Source organism: Polypterus senegalus, chromosome 6 (genome assembly GCF_016835505.1).
Source record: "Polypterus senegalus isolate Bchr_013 chromosome 6, ASM1683550v1, whole genome shotgun sequence".
Lineage (NCBI taxonomy): Eukaryota > Metazoa > Chordata > Cladistia > Polypteriformes > Polypteridae > Polypterus > Polypterus senegalus.
In genome coordinates this window covers 191,034,107-191,053,418 of record NC_053159.1, presented here as the reverse complement: position 1 = coordinate 191,053,418, position 19,312 = coordinate 191,034,107, and the positions used below count along the sequence as shown (strand labels likewise).

The window sequence follows — 19,312 nt, the reverse complement described above, 5'->3', positions numbered from 1 at the left end:
CAGAACGTGTGTCGTATCTGGACTAACCGTATATAAAATGTAAAAAAGAAAAAAATTAAGAGTCAGATTTTTGAACGGGTGTATAAGTCGGGGTCTGATTTTATGATCGATTTTTACTTATATGTGAATATATACGGTTAGTCCAGATATGACACGTTCTGCGTGCCAGCTGAGTACTGCTCAATGTGCGTTCTTCACGATGCAGCTTACGTCAGTTTCTCAGACACATTGGATTTTGTTGCAGCAGCACAGTTACCAATTTCTTTCGCCACTTCAACGATGTTTAACCTAAAACCAACTTTATATTTTCTTCTTATCGAACGCTCCATCGTAGATAAGGGATGCTCTTACGATAAAAGTGTATGAGGGTGTGAAATACAAAAAACACAAAACAGTGCAAACGTCACTTCGAATAGTTTGGGTATTACCGTGTGGTCACGTGGGCACAATACATAGAAAACCAAGGCCGTGTGCTCCGTGGTGACTCTCTCAGGTGTCCGTTAGCATATTGTAATCTCTTGGACCAATAGCGGGAGTTTTCCCGTATTCAACTTATACGACCGACATTATAAAATACTGGAAATTATACGTTAAGATCAACTCCCGACTTATTCACGGGAGAACTTATCTGCTAGTATATATGGTATCTACCGCTCAAGTAAAACTCTCGTCTTGATCGGTATGGAGGGAGTTGGATGTACTTACCTACCTACCTACCTAGCTACCCAGCAAAACTCTGGTGTACACCTATGGATGTTGACTGCGTAAAGCGGGAGGGAAAGCCTCACATTTTTAATTCTTGCTTTGAACTCCCAGAATCCCTGTAGGACATCCAGAGATGCAGTGGGACAGAGGGAGGGGAAAAAAGAGACAGCAGTGTCTAGTGAATGTCACTCTTCTCAACGTTCTTTAATAAATTCATTATAATGGACCCAACACTCCCAAACCCTCCCCACCCCACCCCACCAACCTTGTGTCACCCTCCCAGAAAGCACCAACCGCACGCAGACGGCACACCCGTCATGTATCTCACCGCTGCCTTTGGTGTGGCCTGTCATTTGGAATGATGAGCTCAGAGAGCGGATATAAAAAAAAAAAATAAAATAATAAAGGGCATAACATGTCCAAAAGAAAAAAAAATAAAGCCCTGGTGGCATAGCGTCGCCATAGACAAGGAAAGAGGAACACAAAAGAGAAGCGCTTCATTCGCACTTGTGATAGGCTACCCACCAGGTGAGAGCGGGTTCTGGATATCCAGTCACTTCCACCTCCAGGGTGACGGGGGAGCCCTCTTTGACAGAGGCATTAGCTAAGAGTTTGGAGAAGCCCGGGCCTTGGCCCGTCACGCTGGTGCTGCCTCGGCTGCCCGGCGACAGCCTGATTTCTTCCCGAATGGTGGTGGGCTTGCAGATGTCCAATTCAGACTCGCCACTAAGAGATGCCTGGGTGGATGGCGCCCCTAAGATGACAGAGGGATGAAGATTTTGGGAGTCAACCACTTTCTCCTGCATCTCTGAGAAACTCTCGTGAATGGCGTAGTGGGTCTCCTGGCGTTGGCGCAGGGTGCCGCTGCTCTGGGTGCTGCCACTGGCTTTGCTTTTCAGGATGCTGGACAGGGTGCTGGAGATGATGGTTGGTGCTGGGACAGTCAGTGGACTGCGGACAAAGGATGATGATTCTGACCTGAATTTAGGATACTGACTCCCTCCGGGCGATGGGCAGCCCTCGGGGGCACTCAGGGTCCACTCACGCCTCCTGCTTGTCACCTCGGCAGCAGCGCCAGGCGTGAGGACGTCAAAACTGCCAGTCATTCTGTTTGCAAAGTGTGACGCTCCCTGCTGGCTGAACTGGTTACCATGTGGACTCTGAGCGCCCTCATCCAGGTCAGTCTCCGAATGCAGAATGTTGGACTCAGGGGTCTCAGAGAGGGGAGGCAGGGAGATGTCATCTGGTGAAGCGCAATCATATTCATCATTTGACATGGTCTCCTCCATGAAGAACTCATTGTGAAGGTCCACTTCGGCCGGCATGCAACCTTCTGAGAAGTCGAGGTCCTCTGAATGCTGGGGCTCCTCTTGTTTCCTCTGTGAAGAAAACACAAAGATGTCAGGAGTCAGCAGGCCATGTCAGTTAGCAAGAAGATCGCTGGGACCAGGTGACATTTATCATGGAGAGCTTAACTAAATAAATTAGTGATTGGCAAAAATGGATATACAGGGTGGTCCAGATCTAACTATGCAATTATGAAAAGGCAAACACATCGCACCCGCTGTTCGACTGACAACCGCCTCCCTGCCATTTTGGAATGCAGCGCAGGTGCTGCCATCTATCGGCAACAAAAAGAATTTTTTGTGATTTTCTATGTAATCAACTTAATAACTTATAGGATAATGAAAATTGCATAATCAGATCTGGACCACCCTATAATGAGGGTATTAGAAACAAACTTGATCCATTAGGATTAAAAGTCAAGGCAGAGGTAAAGAATTTAGGGGTCATTATTGACTCGGACTTCAATTTGAAATCACATATTAATCAGATTACCAGGACAGCACTTTCTTCACTTAACCCTTAAATCGACGGAACTGGCTATAGTCGGTTCCCAATGCAATTTGCCAGCACGGCGCAGCTGATCAGTCCGTGCCGTACGTTCGTTGAGTGGCCAGCTGATGACTACTGGCGCCCCCTGCAGCCTCACTGTCTCTGGGATTGAGCCGCTGCACTAGACTGGCCTGCCATCATCAGCGTTGGCCTCTGTGTGCCTGCGTGCAGCCAGTTCAAGTGTAGTTAGTTGGCTCGGTGATTTACTGAATGTCATCAACGGTGTCAGTGGCACTTTGGACAAATCATAAGAGATTGTCACAGTAGTTTTTTTAATAGTTTCTATTAATAATAGTCCATTGGCAGTGTGTAAAATGAGAAGTGTTGTAGAAATTGTGATGCTCTTTGCATGAAAAAAAAATTTCTTGGTGAATTGTGACGTTTACTTAAAAAGTGCAGCAAAAAAAAGTATTTGGTGATCCGGGGGGTGCATAAACCCCCAAGTATGTGGCGGTTTAAGGGTTAAGAAATCTAACAAAATTTAGACCCCTTACAACTTTGCAAGATGCTGAAAAATGAGTTGACGCAGTAGATTACTGGAACGCACTCCTCTCAGGACCACCCAAGATGGACATCAATCAGTGATAACGAGTGCAGAATGGAGCTGCCAGAATCTGAATAGGAAAAGAAAATCCGAGCAGATCACGCCAGTCTGAGCGTCACTACACTGGTTACCGGTGTCATTTAGAATTGACTTTAAAATCCTGCTGATGGTTTACAAAGCCTTCAATCATCTCACTCCATCTTATAACTCATTTCCGGCGCCGCATCCGAGTGGCAGCCTTTCCAGCAGCTCCGTATACGACTTTATCTTTTTACCTTTTTTTTCTATTTTTCTCTATTTCACTGATCACTTCTACCACTTTCTTTTATGTGGAATTGCTCCCTGGACACTTTTACACATTTTACTATTTTACTATTTGACATGGATTTTACACTCCGAGAATCGCCTATTCAAGTAGTCAGCTTAAAGCACTGAGAAGAAATGCTTATGCCGGTGTGGTTCCTTATTTTCCTGACGAGGTAAGAAGACGATATCGGGGCAGCCGAGCGCAAAGATAAAAATAAGATTAAATCGAGAAAATGGCGTTATAAACCGTCGGTGCCTTCTGTGATCCTGGGAAATGTAAACTCACTACAAAATAAGATCGACGAACTGGCTGTGCTGGTGAAAAATGTCAGAACCTACAGAGAATGCAGCTTGCTGTGTTTTAGTGAAACGTGGCTAACGTCTATCATCCCAGATGCTAACGTGGAGCTACCGGGTTTAGCACAGTTAGAGCGGACAGAGACGCAAGTACCTGTGGAAAGAAGAAAGGAGGAGGACTCGCTCTCTATGTCAATACAAAGTGGTGCAACTCAGGACATGTAAGCGTTAAAATCTCCACTTGCTGCAGGGACATCGAACTGTTGGCCGTAAGTCTGCCCCTATTACTTGCCCAGAGAGTTTGGACACGTGATTGCTGTTATTGTTTACATCCCCTCAAGCGAACGCGAGATGGCGAGTGACATCATCCATTCCGCAGTTGCTAAGTTACAAACGCAGCACCCTGAGGCACTTGTGCTAATCGCTGGAGACTTTAACCATGTAACGCTGGACAAAACATTACCTGCCTTCTCCCAGTATGTGGATTGTAACACTCGGGGAAACAGGACTATTGACCTACTATATGCAAGCGTTAAAGACGCATACAGCGCCACCCCACTGCCTGCGCTTGGGAAAGCAGATCATAACCTGGTTCTGCTTCAGCCTCAATACAAACCAAGAGTGAAGGCGCTACCTACAACCACACGCTCATTCAGGAAGTGGTCCCTGAGGCAGAGCAGGCTCTGAGAGACTGCTTTGGAACTACAGACTGGGATATATGCTGGGTCACATAGTGAGAACATTGAAGAGGCTGTTGAATGCACAACTGATTACATCAACTTCTGTATGGACATTGTAGTTCCAGTAAGAACAGTACTGCTATGCTAACAACAAGCCATGGATTACAAGTGACATCAAGGGCCTTTTGAACCAGAAGAAAAGGGCTTTTAAAGGTGGTGATCAGCATGAGCTCAAGTGCGTGCAGAAGGAACTCGAGTCCAGCTCAGGGCGAAAGAGCAGTACAGGAGAAAGCTGGAGCAGAAGTTGCAGAACAACAGCATGAAGGAAGTGTGGGATGGGATGAAGATTATCACTGGCTGCAGCTCGAAGCGGGTGCCGCCATCGAGACAGGCGTGGAGAGAGCAAACCAAATGAACAACTTCTTTAATAGGTTTGATCACAGTAACCCACTCTCACCTCGAGTACTGCATCCTCCAACCATCCTTCTGCTGATACCAGCATAGGTGAGACATCCCCACCCACAATTACAGCAGCCCAGGTGAGCAGAGAGCTGAAAAGACTTTGTGCCAGCAAAGCAGCGGGTCCAGATGGTGTATCGCCACGATTGCTGAAGGCCTGTGCGTTGGAACTGGGGAGTCCTCTACAGCGCATCTTCAACCTGAGCCTGGAACAGGGAGAGTCCCAAGGCTTTGGAAAACATCTTGTATCACTCCTGTCCCAAAGGTATCACGTCCTAGTGAGCTGAATGACTTCCGGCCTGTTGCTCTGACGTCACATCTGATGAAGACCATGGAGCGGCTGCTGCTTCACCACCTGAGGGCACAGGTCCGCCCTCGACCCTCTGCAGTTCGCATACCAGGAGAAGGTGGGAGGGAGGATGCCATCATCTATATGCTTCATCGATCCCTCTCCCACCTGGACAGAGGCAGTGGTGCTGTAAGAATTATGTTTTGGACTTCTCTAGCGCCTTCAACACCATCCAACCTCTGCTCCTTAGGGATAAGCTGACTGAGATGGGAGTAGATTCACACCTGTGGCATGGATTGTGGACTATCTTACAGACAGACCTCAATATGTGCGTCTTGGGAACTGCAGGTCTGACATTGTGTGCAGCAATACAGGGGCGCAGGGGACTGTACTTTCTCGGTCCTGTTCAATCTATATACATCAGACTTCCAATATGACTCGAGTCCTGCCACGTGCAAAAGTTCGCTGATGACACTGCTATTGTGGGCTGCATCAGGAGTGGGCAGGAGGAGGAGTACAGAAAGTTAATCAAAGACTTTGTTAAATGGTGCGACTCAAACCACTTACACCTTAACACCAGCAAGACCAAGGAGCTGGTGGTGGATTTTAGGAGGCCCAGGCCCCTCATGGACCCTGTGATCATCAGAGGTGACTGTGTGCAGAGGGTGCAGACCTTAAATATCTGGGAGTGCAGCTGGATGACAAATTGGACTGGACTGCCAATACTGATGCTCTATGTAAGAAAGCTCAGAGCAGACTATACTTTCTGAGAAGGTTGGCATCCTTCAACATCTGCAGTAAGATGCTGCAGATGTTCTACCAGACGGTTGTGGTGAGTGCCCTCTTTTACGCAGTGGTGTGCTGGGGTGGCAGCATAAAGATGAAAGACGCCTCACGCCTGGACAAACTTGTTAAGAAGGCAGGCTCTATTGTAGGAGTAAAGTTGGACAGTTTAACATCTGTGGCAGAGCGACGGGCACTAAGCAAACTCCTGTCAATCATGAAGAATCCACTGCATCCACTTAACAGTGTCATCTCCAGGCAGAGGAGTAGCTTCAGTGACAGACTTTTGTCACTGTCCTGCTCCACTGACAGACTGAGGAGATCGTTCATCCCCCACACTATGCGACTCTTCAATTCCACCGGGAGTAAATGCTAACATTAATTTTATTTTAATTTTTTCATTTTATTACTATTTAATTTAATATTGTTTCTTTGTATCAGTATACTGCTGCTGGATTATGTGAATTTCCCCTTGGGATTAATAAAGTATCTATCTATCTATCTAGAATGTCTGTCACCTTACACTCCAAATCGCAACCTTAGATCTTTAAATGAGGGCCTGCTTAGAATTCCAAGAGCAAAACTTAAATATCTGCAATAGCTGACTGATAGAAATTCACCAGGCTGATACGGTGGAGCACTTTAAGAACTGCTAGGAACTCATTACTTTAACATGGCCTTCTCAGAGCTCCATTTTAGTGTAACTCTGATATTTCACTGCATATACAGAGTATCATTGTCATTCATGGCGGCTCTGTAATCCCTACTTACTCCTACTTTCTCTTTGATCTGCGCCACCACCACCTGATCAAAGCACCGTGATGCCCCTACACACATGACCTTCATCATCAAGTTCTTCCATGTGAACCCTGAACACCACGAGGATAGATTGAGGTCATTTGTGTTAGGTAGAATGCCTAGAGGGGGCCAGGTGGTCTCGTGGCCTCAGGACCCCTGCAGATTTTGTTTGTTTGTTTTTTCTCCAGCCATCTGGAGTTTTTTTTTTTGTTTGTTTGTTTGTCCTCCCTGGCTGTGGTGGGCTGGCGCCCTGCCCGGGGTTTGTTTCCTGCCTTGTGCCCTGTGTTGGCTGGGATTGGTTCCAGCAGACCCCCATAACCCTGTAGCTAGGATATAGCAGGTTGGATAATGGATGTCTGGATGTCCTCCCTGGCCATCAGACCTTACTTTCATCCTATGTTAATTAGTGTTTCCTAATTTTATTTTTATATTTTTTCTTTCTTCATCCTGTAAAGCACTTTGAGCTCCATCAGCACCACCAACAAGAGCTTTTTGAAAATTACTGGATGCTGGGACATTGCTTTCATTCTGGAATCCACTAACGTTACCCCCATTACAATAAAAAGAGAGGGTCGATCAGGCAGACACAAGTAACCACAGGCCAGTAAGCGTGACGTGCATCACAAGTAAAAATGGTCGAGGAAATTATTAAGGAAAGGAACAAACATCAAGTGCGAAGAACGGGCGAGCTACTCAACGTGGGTAAGGCTGCCAAGTCTCTTACTCCGGAAAAGAGGACACTGGGGTCAAAAAAAGGACGCCTCTCCCTGTGATGCCTTAACACGCCTTTACACCGTCTTATGGCGTTTTACTTAGTAGCAGTTTATCACTCTAATTAGGATATGATGACCACAATCACAGTCCCTGGCAAATTATTAAACGATTAAATATTTTGAACGCGTCAAGCCTCTTAAATTAACAGACTTCATTCCTTCTATTCTTATTTGGAGAGCTTAACTGTCGTAAACCAGTAAAAAACGATACACGTGGTAAACTCACTTCTGGTAAAATAATAATAATGTTAATCTAATTATAGCATTTATCTACATTCTTTTAGATTTTTCTACTGAAGCTATTCTTCTAAGTAAATCTGTGGTTCCGGGATCAACATGAATAGAAATGGTGACATAGCGTGCTACTGAAATCGAATCTTGGGCACATCAGCCCCTTCGTGGAGTCTGTTCTGCCCTTTCGAGAACTTGTTGTGAACTCACGCTTGCTTTTCAGCATAATTGGTATTCGTGAATTGATGTAAATGAAAGAGTTATCAAAATATTATTAAATTACTTGAAGAGGTGACTTATTACTTGATTAACAGGAGCAAGAAGAAGAAGAAGAAGAAGAACAACAACAACAACAACAACTCTATGCTATCAACTGCCAGGCAGTTCCACACCGCATTGTCAGACAAAGACTACATAATGTGGGTGTTGTTTCAGACCCCTGTTTTCGGCAGATCTCACTCCATGTGACTTCGTTTTGTTCCCAAAATTTAATCTGAGACTAAAGGGAAGAAGATTTTCTACTTTCGAGGAAATCCAAGAAAACAAAACTCCACCACAGGAGAGTGTAGACGTGGAAATGTGTCCAAACTCATTCTACACGTTCATTGTTTTTGATGCCCAGTTTAAATTAGTTTGTATTATTCAAAGGCTAATCTTTGTCACTTGCTCAGAAATGATACTCTTATGTTCAAATGCAGTGCTTGTTCTGGGGATGCACTCCATTATGAAGTCAGTGTCACAGAATGCATGTGACCTAAGTATGTCATCTTCATCTAGCGTTAAACTGCTCCTCGGTGCCATCACTAAACATGCCGGCCCAGCCTGCCAGCACCCAAGGACCCCAACAGGGCTGCCCATCAGGCCTATCACTCCTATGGAGCCCAGTGGGTGTCCAATTGGGAGCTCAGCCAGCCACTTGGCCTCCCACTGTTCAGCCACCCAGGCGGGTAGGGAACACCTCCATCCTGGTGGCAGTGCCAACACATCCCTGCCTTCCATTACAGCATCCACAACCAGCAATTAGACAATTCAAAAAATACAATTTAGACCTCACTTGAGCTGCCCGAGGCACAGGGAGACTATTTGGACTCCATTGTTGAGAGCCCGAGGTTATGCAATCCAACCAATGCAATCGAATCCAAGAAAGTCAAGTAAAATAAAATACAATCCAACCTAATCAAACTTAGTCTAATCCAATAAAAAAATGTAAATATAACAAAATGCAATACAATAAAATCCAATAAAATAAAACACAATACAAATCAAGTCAAGTCGGGGAGCCTGCACTGGTACGGCACGTCACCGCAACCAACACACGACGAAACAACTCAGGACCCCGGTTGGCAGCCCCCCAGGCAGACACGCGGTGCAGTCCCACCCTCTGGAAATGACCCTCTATCTGCCACAGCCAGGGGTTACGTGGGCGACCCCTTGGCCTGGTCCATCTACCCAGGTGCTTACCCTCAGGTAATGGCGCCACATGGCTCCCTCACAATGCAGATCACGTGCCTCACTCAGAACTCCATGAGCAACACCAAGTCAGACAGGCGGTACCCAAGGATTTTCTGGAGAGACACAGGAGTCCAGTCTTCGTCTCAGGTCACTGGATAGCGGCCATGTCTCTCAAACAGGAAGCACCAGGACTCTAAAGACTTGGACCTTCGTCCTTTTGCGTAGATATCAGGAGCGCCACACACCCCTTTATGGTGACCTCATGACCCCCAGTGCTCTCCCAATCCATCTACTGACTTCATAGGAAGAGTCACCAGAGTCACATGAATGTCACCACTGAGGTCAGTAAACCTCTCGATGACGAGGTCGACACTCACTCCACAGACAGACACACTGCTGATGGCCATGCCCAAGAGGTCATTAAAGGCCTGGATGTTGGTTTTTATCAGGACCCTCGCAAGCCCAGACACTCAGACCCCTCACTCAGTCTCTTGAGACCCCCGATCAGAGCCTCCATTGACTCTGTGAAGATCACAGCATCATCAGCAAAGTCGAGATCAGTGAATCTTTCTTCACCAGCAGATGCCCCCCAGCTGCTGGACCCCACGACCACCCCCAACAACACCCAGTCCATACAAGCATTGCACAGAGTAGGAGCAGATCACACCACCGACGAACCTCAGAATCAACTGGGAAAAACACAGAGGTCCTGCCTCCACTCAGCACAGCACCTCACAGTACCAGTGGACAGGCCGGCCAGGATATCCAGCAACCTCGAGGGGATCCCGTGCACCCTCAGGATGTCCCACAGCTAAAACAATTTAAAAAAAATACAACCCAATCCAATCCAATCAAATCAAATCCAGTTCAACACACGCAACACAACACAATGCAATCCAGTCAAATCCAATGCAATGTGACAAATGTGACAAATCCCCATGTAAAGCGCAGATTTCATTTCATTTCATGTCACTACACTGGTTAGCTGAGTCTTTCAGAATTGACTTGAAAATTCTGCTTATGGTTTATAAAGCCTTCAATAATCTGCTCTATCTTATATAACGGAATGTCTGACACGTTATATTCCAAATCGTAACCTCAGATCCTCAAATCTCCTTAGAATTTATTCTTTGTTTTTGGGATTAGAATTACTACCAAAGACCACACAAGGCATTTGAACAGTTATTAAGGCACTTTAAAAAAAATAAATTGCAAATATTTCATTGAAGTTAGCCGAACACATGCAAATCTTATGGAAGTAAAAATGACAGGATACCGCGACACACGACACCGCACGAGTATCATACCTGTGTTAGTTATAGCATTGGGTTATTCTCATCTATCTTATATTATACAGGGGGCACTATATTATAACAGGTAGAAAAGGGGGGGCATGAAATACGAAAGTTTGAGAACCGCTGGGTTAAGGAAACAGCAGAACCAACTCCCTGGTGCAGCATCAAGTCTGAGTTGTGTCGTTATGCTTAAGAGTCATATAAGACTTGGCAATCAGTAACAAATACTTTTATATTTATATAGACTAGCAAAATACCCGCGCTTCATAGCGGTGAAGTACTGCCTTAAAACTTTTATTAAGAAGAAAATTAAACCTTTTTAAACTGAGGGAAAATCTACCACTAATTATTTGTTAAGGATCTCTTTGTATACCACATTGTGAGTTCGGCCCTCCGGTTGTAATCTGACCAAGCTGTGCTGATCTTACTCTTGAGCATGTAACGTACAGTCGGCCATGTGAACAGTAATCTTGTCTCAAATCTCACAGCTTGGATTGCTGCTGTCGTAATCGGTTTGAGTTTCATGGTTTGTTTCAATTACGACAGTATTTGTAGGACTTGTTGTGTTGAAGTGACATTCGACATCTGTCAAGCGTTATAAGCACACAACCAGTTTCATCGATAACTTCACATCCAGCTTTTGAGAGTTTAAACATTCATAAACATCAAAGTGTCCACTACTGAAATCGTCACCTGTCAATCTAAGATGTTTAAGAGGCATTGGCGGTTGTCGAAAGGTGTAAAATATTTGGCCATTTCGGTGCACTTGAAAGCGACAACCGAACAATTCAGCGGCAGCCATCAACTCACATGCAGATCCATAGGTGGAGGGCTTAAGCATTTCACTCTTCTGGTGCTCCTGTGTAGTCTAATTATCTCCTGTACCGTCATCAGTCCACACCTTGAACCTGTGCCAGTCATTCAATACATTAGACACAATGGATATCAAGAGTGAGCCTGATATGGCCGTGCAATATGTAACAAAGAGAATGGAAAAGGCAGGTGCCATCTCCGGGCATGGAAACCACTCAGTAAGTGACAGTTCTTTGATCGATGGTGATCACCTCGATAGACATGTTAATGGGGGATACGGTTGGAATGATAAAGGAAATGGGTACCTGGACAATGTAAAGTAAGTCTAAAATACCTACACAATAACTATAATCGTAATAAATGAACAATAAAACAGCGGAGAAGCCGTGGATTAAATAAAAAGGCTGTAGTTATCAGCAGGGAGACGTGAATCCCGTGGCGAAGCAAGGAAGGGAATGTAGAGACTGGAGCGACGGATGGCCTTATATAGGCAGGCAGCCAACAGCGTGGGAGGTGTGGGGATGGGGGACCGCGCCGCCTCACACGTGACCGAACTGCAGGCTATGGACGTATATATGTACGTAAGTAGGATTCAGTTAGCGTTGGGAACCCGTGTACCAAATTTCTTGAAGATGGGCCCATAAGTAACAAAGACTGTTGAAAAGTTCAATATGGCAACCGACAGTGGCATCATACCACCGAAATAAGTACCAAATTTCAGCCTTCTACGTACACGGAAAGTTGGAGAATTAGTGACATTGGAAAGTTCAATATGGCGGCCGACAGTGGTGGCATACCATTGAAATAAGTACGTACATTGGTTTCGGTTAGCGCAGTGAAGCCACCTACCAAATTTCGTGAAGATGGGGCCATAAATAAGAAAGTTCAACATGGAGGACGTTGTCGACCATTATGACCGTTACGTGTAGAATTTCGAAATGAAACCTGCTTAACTTTTGCAAGTATGCTATAAGGAATACGCCTGCCAAATTTCAGCCTTCTATCTACACGGGAAGTTGGAGAATTAGTGATAAGTGAGTGAGTGAGTCGGTCAATGAGGGCTTTGCCTTTTATTAGTATAGATTAAATTAATAATAAAAAGGTAAACAACTCACAGCTGTTAGTAACATGTGACATCTCTAGTAGAATTACTGGTATTTATAAAAAATTTGCCAACCCGCAGCGTACCATACATCGCATAATCAGGCGGTTGATTTTTAAGCACAGGGAGAAAGTTAACATTTGAAAAATCAGTAATGTAATAAATCAGCAAGAAAAGCAACATTGTAACAATGCACGGAACAAACCAACACACAATCGTCCATGACTGAAAACTGGCGGACCGCCATCGCGCCTTCTCCTCCCAGACGGAGGGATGGGGGTGGACGGCGCTCAGGCGTGGAAGGTGGAACGGGAGGAGAGGAGAAGGACGTCTATTCTGCTCCCTCTCAATATGCGCTGCCCGCTCTTGTGCCCACCTCCATCTTGTCACTCGAGTCGTTGTCGTCTTTGCACAGTCCACATGTACCTGTGACTCACGTAGACGTTTCATTGCTCTGTGTGGTTTTGGCTGCTTTTCTATATATAATCCACCAAGACACCCGACCACGGTAGTAGCGAGGTAGGCACAAAGGGTTGGGACGTAACCAGTGGGAGTGCATGAGTCGCACTTTGTGGGAATTTCACGGTTTGCAGTCCGAATGGGGTTCAACGGCTTACCCACGCCTCTCTGCGTCGGGTAGACACACGCTCAATCTCATGCATAATTATTTATTGAACGCTAAACACTTCTGGAAAGACACGGTTGTCTAATACGGGAGGGTTTGAGGATACAACAGAAAGTGAATGAAAAGATGGAACTCTGGAGAGAACAACATATAATTGTCTGTGAGTGAAGAAGACGCATGTTTGTCGCGGATGCAAATTGCTGTATGTGGCATGTAAAACAGTTTGCTATGGTGCAGGCGGTCGTGCGTCGTAACTGAACACTGCTCACTTCATTGTGTTTTAACCTCAGTTGTAAAGGATTGTTTTAAGGATCCCATGAGATACCCCTCACCAACCGTTTTACACGCTGCATATGGCGACTCACCTCCGCGAGAAACACGCCTCTATGAGCAGTCAAGGTGGCTCGGAGGTACATGAGGCCTCTACGACAGACAAACATAAATGACGCTGGTTTTTCTGTGTCGTCGTGTCCGAGTTGGTGGGCGTGGCTCTGTGAGTTGTTGTCGTATCCAATGGTCTTGGAGTTGGTGGGCGTGGCTCCATCCTGCGTGCGCCATAGGTGTCTTACTGGTCGGCGGCTTAGCAAATTCACGCCCCTTCCGGCGTGCTTTCCATGGGTGTCTTGCCTTAGTGAATTATATATAGATGGATATCCGCCTTTACTGTCCAGTCACCCGAGTTGTCCAAGACCTGGAACATCAGAACTAAAAAACAGGACGTGCTGCAGGACGAAAACGGTCTTCAGATTTGGAGTCAGCAAGTGAAATTTGTTAAAGAACAGGTGAACGAATCCCAGTAGCAACATGCTTGTTGACCAGTGTAATACATCGATAACAATATTGACGCTGCTTTACGGCTGCTTGTTTTAACACGATTCAATTTCGTTTATCGCGTCTTTATGGAGGCTCCATCGATAAAAGCACGGCGTCGTTATTCGGGACACTGCTGATCGAGTCACGACTGTGCAGACTTCATACGTAGAAAGACGCAGCTTTATAAAAGCGCACAGAAGACAAAGTGAATCCTGATCGATGTGAACAGAAGCCACCATTAGGTGTCCATTAATGAATGACTGTGACTCACTTTCAAGAACAACTAAGATGCGCTGCTACTGTCTGTTCTGGCTGTGGATTTGGAAAAGGACTCGAGGTTACAGAAATATTTAATAAGCAAAAAGCAGACATCAGTCTCATTGATGATATGAAATAAATCAATTTTGCTTAATTTTCTATTTTGTTAAAACTTCTTTTTTTTTAAACATAGATAAACCTTTAACAAAGAAAATGGTGTCACAGAAAGATGCTAAAAAACACATTTAACTTTACAGTAACCCTTTCTGGAAGGAAATGAAGATCAGATCTGGAATCCCTGGGCTACAAACTTCAAGCTAAATTTTAGGAAACACCTCAGAAAAGGTACAAAGAACACTGAAGAGAAATAGAAATCACAAGCTTGGAGTCCCGTTTGCAATCCGAGGCTGCGGACACACAACCCTAAAAACTCTCCTCACTGAGGTGTCTACAGCTTTCAATTGTTTGGTTAAAGACCCTGACGTCGGTTTCTTCAACTCTGACGTTTGGTTTTCACGCCAGTGTCTTGTCTTTCCTAGTTGTGACATTTGTCCCTTGTCTTCTGGTCTCTACATTGCTCTCATGTCACATTACTCTCTCCTGCACAGACCCCTCTCTCTCTTGAACTGCCCAGGTCTACTTGACATCTCCAAGCCCAAACCCTCATCCAGATGTCTGCAAGTCTTTGCTGAGCTGCCCTCCATCACTGCTTTCCCCTACTTGTTTGTTAAAACCACTTTTAGATGACCTTTCACCCTGGCCCATGTGACCTCTGGTCCTGCTGATGATATTGACCGCAAAGATCACACGACATGCTTATGTGAAGAGCCTCAAGGTCCGCACTTACATGAGTGTTTGTGCTCCTGCTCTCCATCTTGGTGTTCTCCTGCTGAGAGTTGGTCTCTTCCATCCTTTTTTTTTTATATAAAGATCCCTTGGTGCCCAGTTCTGCTAACAAGCCAGGGGTTGACGGTTATCCTCCCTCTCGTGGGGTTTCTGTTAGAAGTGTTGTTTTACCAGCTCGCCAGTTCTGATGCCTGCTCAGGCTGAAGCCAGCAAAGGAGTGTTGGGGTCCTGGCTGAGTTTAAGGTGAGCAGTCAAGGTGCCATTTTCTCTTTAGTAAGACCGTCCTTCATGACAAAACAACCACCATCTTTGGGACCTTCTCAGTCAGAGGGAGGGCCCAGCAGTGGTGATGTCAGAGTGGCCCCGCCTCCTGGGGCTTCACCCACAAAGAACCGTAAAGACAGAGCACAGTTAACCAAGTGAACGACTGTAACTCACATTCAAGAATAACTAAGACGCCCTGCTGCTGTCTGTTCTGGCGGTGGATTTGGAAAAGGACTCGAGGTTATAGAAATATTTAATAAACAAAAATCAGACATCTGTCTCATTGATTAAATCAATAAGCAACAATTCAAAATGCCCCAGAACTGAAAGCCATTGCCAAAGTCCCCGATTGTACTTGGGTGTTGTGCCATGCCTGTGTTTTCTGACTTGGTGTTTTATAGCGCCTTGCACCAGTTTGTTGGTGACCCCCTCCCCCTGTTGGCCTGACAGTAAGTTAATAATAAACTGACCTGACCCTTCACACTTCACAATGGCCGTCATTTAAAAACACGCATTTTTCCAAATCAAAACGCTTTTTTTTGTTTTTATATAGCGCCTTTTCTAGCCTTTTTTTGCCCCCCAACACAGCAGGAATACATGAGAGGGTCCCATATATGAAATAAGCTGATGTGTCAACCAGTTTAACAGTCAAGCCAAATATGAATGAGATCCTTTTTTCATGTAAAGCGCCCCTCCTTAGGCTGGCACCAGCTGAGGGTCCTCCAGCTCTTTTCTCAGTGGTACAAGCATCAGGGTGCCTACCAGTGGGTCGAGCCTTTAGCAACATAAATGATGTCTTGGCAGTCAATGGATGTGTTGGTGTTTGGCAAAGACCCCTCGCCATGTTGCCCAAACGCTCCTCACATGGGTGTCACATGACTGACAGGCCACATGCTCTGACCACAGGGGGCTCTGCAGCTGTCCAAAGCCTGAAACTTAAGACAGCCAGCCAGCCCCCCACAGGACCCCCTGCTGTTTAAAGGAGGAGGAGGTGATGGTAATTATCAGAGCAGACTTAAATATAAAATGAATCCCAATTGACTGTCCACTGTCTTTTGAGTGCCTGGCTCTTAAACTAATAACAGAATCAGGTCCTGTCTCACTCATTGTTCTTTATCGTCCCCCAAAATACAATGCATCCTTCTTATCTGATCTGATTGAACTTTTAACCCACCTAAGCTCTTACTCTCAGAGAATTATCCTTCTCGGTGATTTCAACATCCATATTGACATTACTACATCTAAACTGAGAAATGAATTCCTATCCTTACTGGACTGTTTTGACCCGACACAACTTGTTGATTTCCCCCCCACTCTGGTGGTCTTATACTGGACCTGATCTGCACTTCTGGACTATCTGTTGCCAACATTTACAGCACTGATTTGGGACTCTCTGACTCACTGCCTTTACCTCCTCTTACCTGTAAAAGACAAATCTCTTACAGAAACCTTAAAAATGTCTGTCCCTCTATCCTTTCTGGATCCATTTCTGATCTTTTACTGTCTTCACCTATCCTGTCACCACTAAACAGCCTTGCTGACCACCATAACTCAGCATTAGATAAAACAGCTCCTTTAAAACATAAGCAGGTTTTCTTTAAACGTTCAGCTCCTTGGTATAACTCAGAATTGTGATCTGTGAAAGCAGCTGGCCGACATCTTGAGAGAATGTCACGTAAGTCTGGACTCACCGGGCACATCCAGGCTTTCTCTGACCACCAAAGAGCTTACAGAGAAGCACTAACTGCTGCTAAGAACACCCACTATGGCAGAATAATAGAAAGTGGCCACCATAACCCAAGGGTTTTGTTCTCTGTAGTTAATAATCTACTCAACCCACATCTGGCCCAACTACCTCTTCTACTGAAGTCTGTGAGGATTTCCTCCACTTTTTCCGTAACAAAATTCAAAATCTAAATAGTTCAACTAACATAAGTACATCATCTGTTTATATCTCTCCCTGTCTTCCCACTCCATCCAGCTCCTTCTCTAAGTTCTCACCAGTGGCACCTGCTTTGTAAGATGAGGCTGTCTACTTGTATACTGGACCCCATTCCCACCCTACTTCTTAAATCCAGCCTTCATGCCATAATCCCGACTGTTACTACAATAATAAACTCATCCCTTGACACTGGCTCTGTGCTGCTCACTTTTAAAATCGCTTCTGTAACCCCAATGTTAAAAAGTCTGGTCTTGATGCTGACAATCTTCACAATTTCCGGCCTATTTCCCACTTACCTTTCCTGTCAAAAGCTCTTGAGCGTGTTGTAGCTTCCCAGCTCACCAATTACTTAACGTCTAATAATTTGATGGAACCCTTTCAGTCTGGTTTCAGGGCAGCACAGCTGTGAAACTGCTCTGCTACGGGTAACCAATGATTTGCTTATGGCAGCAGACTCTGGACAAACCAGCATATTAATTCTGTTAGACCTCAGTGCAGCATTTGACACTGTCAGACATGACATTCTACTGTCCAGAATGGAGAACATGCTGGGTATCTCTGGCACTGCCCTCCAGTGGTTCAAGTCCTATCTGACTGATAGGCAAGAGTTTGTTAGTCTTGGCAACAGCAGATCCAGCTCAGCGCCAGTCACACAAGGAGTTCCTCAGGGCTCTGTCCTCGGCCCTCTGCTCTTCTGTATTTATATGCTTCCCCTTGGCCATATTAGTCATAGCTATGGACTGGGTTATCATTTTTATGCAGATGATACTCAACTCTACTTCAATGTTAAAAGTGGAACTTCATCAGAGCTTTCTCAGCTCACAACCTGCCTTAGTGAAATTAAAACCTGGATGGAGCAGAACTCTTTAAAATTAAATTGCAACAAAACTGAACTCCTGCAAATTGGGACTAAAATGCAACTTAATAAAATGAGCTCCTTCCCAGTCCATCTTGGCGGTGATCTCATCAGACCTGCCTCTACTGCAAAGAATCTTGGTGTCATTTTGATTCCTCCCTCTCTTATTCTGCCCACATAAATCACATTAAGAAACTTTCTTACTTTCACCTCCGTAACATATCCCGTGTTCGCTCCTTCCTCTCCTTTTCTAATGCTGAGAAACTTGTCCATGCTTTTATCACATCCCACATGATTATTGTAACTCGCTGCTGGCAGGTGCCCCTTCTAATCTTATATCACAGCTCCAGCTTATTCAAAACTCGGCTTTAAGAGTCGTCACTCGAACCAGCAGCAGCGAGCACATCACACCCATCCTGCTCCGTCTTCACTGGCTCCCCATGTCTTACAGAATCGAATATAAAATCCTACTAATAACCTACAGCCAAACTACATCAGTGACCTTCTCCATCACTATGTGCCTGCCCGTCCACTAAGGTCCTCTGATTCTGGTAATCTTGTTGTGCCCCACACTAATCTACACTCCATGGGTGACAGCAGGCCTTCAGCTGTATAGCGCCCAGACTCTGGAATGACCTACCGAATGAATGAATCAGGTCAGCTGACTCCATTAATTCTTTTTAAAAAAAACTCCAAACTCGTCTGTTCAGGAAAGCTTTTAGCTCTACTTGACTTCATTCCCCGTCTCTCAGTTTACCTCTCTATCAAGATGCTCATGTAACCTGTGTGTGTGTGTGTGTGTGTGTGCAGACCATCAATTATGTTGTCTGTTAGGCTTTCTCTGAATTCACTGTCTTAATCTTCTTTATCTATTTATTTGGTTTGTACTATTGTAACAATTCGTCTCGAGCACTAGCCTGAGAGAAATGCTACCACTATTCTGACCTAGCTAAAGGCAGATGATAAAAGGATAGGCTAATATCACACCTTAATACATTTCCCGTATCGCCTTTATTCTAATAAAGCAATCCCTTAATATCGATACATTTATAGGTCACTGCCCACCATAGACCATATTTATACTTGCAGTTCATCAAATAAACAACAACTAGAAAAATAATCCCTTACACATGGATCGCCCCTGCCCGAAACTAAATAACCCTTAATTTGCAGCACCACACATATACAAGTTATTATACATCAACAGTTTTTCATTCCCCCAATTCCCGTTCCAGAGATAACAAAATAAGTCCGCAGATAGTCCACCGTAATATTCCCAGCGGCC

The 19,312-nt window shown here is 45.0% G+C and overlaps 1 protein-coding gene across 2 annotated transcripts in view; it reads right to left on the bottom strand.

Annotated features, from left to right (window-relative positions):
- ccdc141 (coiled-coil domain containing 141) overlaps window positions 1-19,312 on the bottom strand; it is a 123,567-nt gene that overhangs the window by 40,631 nt on the left and 63,624 nt on the right. For both annotated transcript variants that reach the window (XM_039757766.1, XM_039757767.1), the window contains exon 24: window positions 1,231-2,084. In XM_039757766.1, coding sequence (XP_039613700.1) covers window positions 1,231-2,084 — 854 coding nt within the window. The remainder of the gene's footprint in view (window positions 1-1,230; window positions 2,085-19,312) is intronic.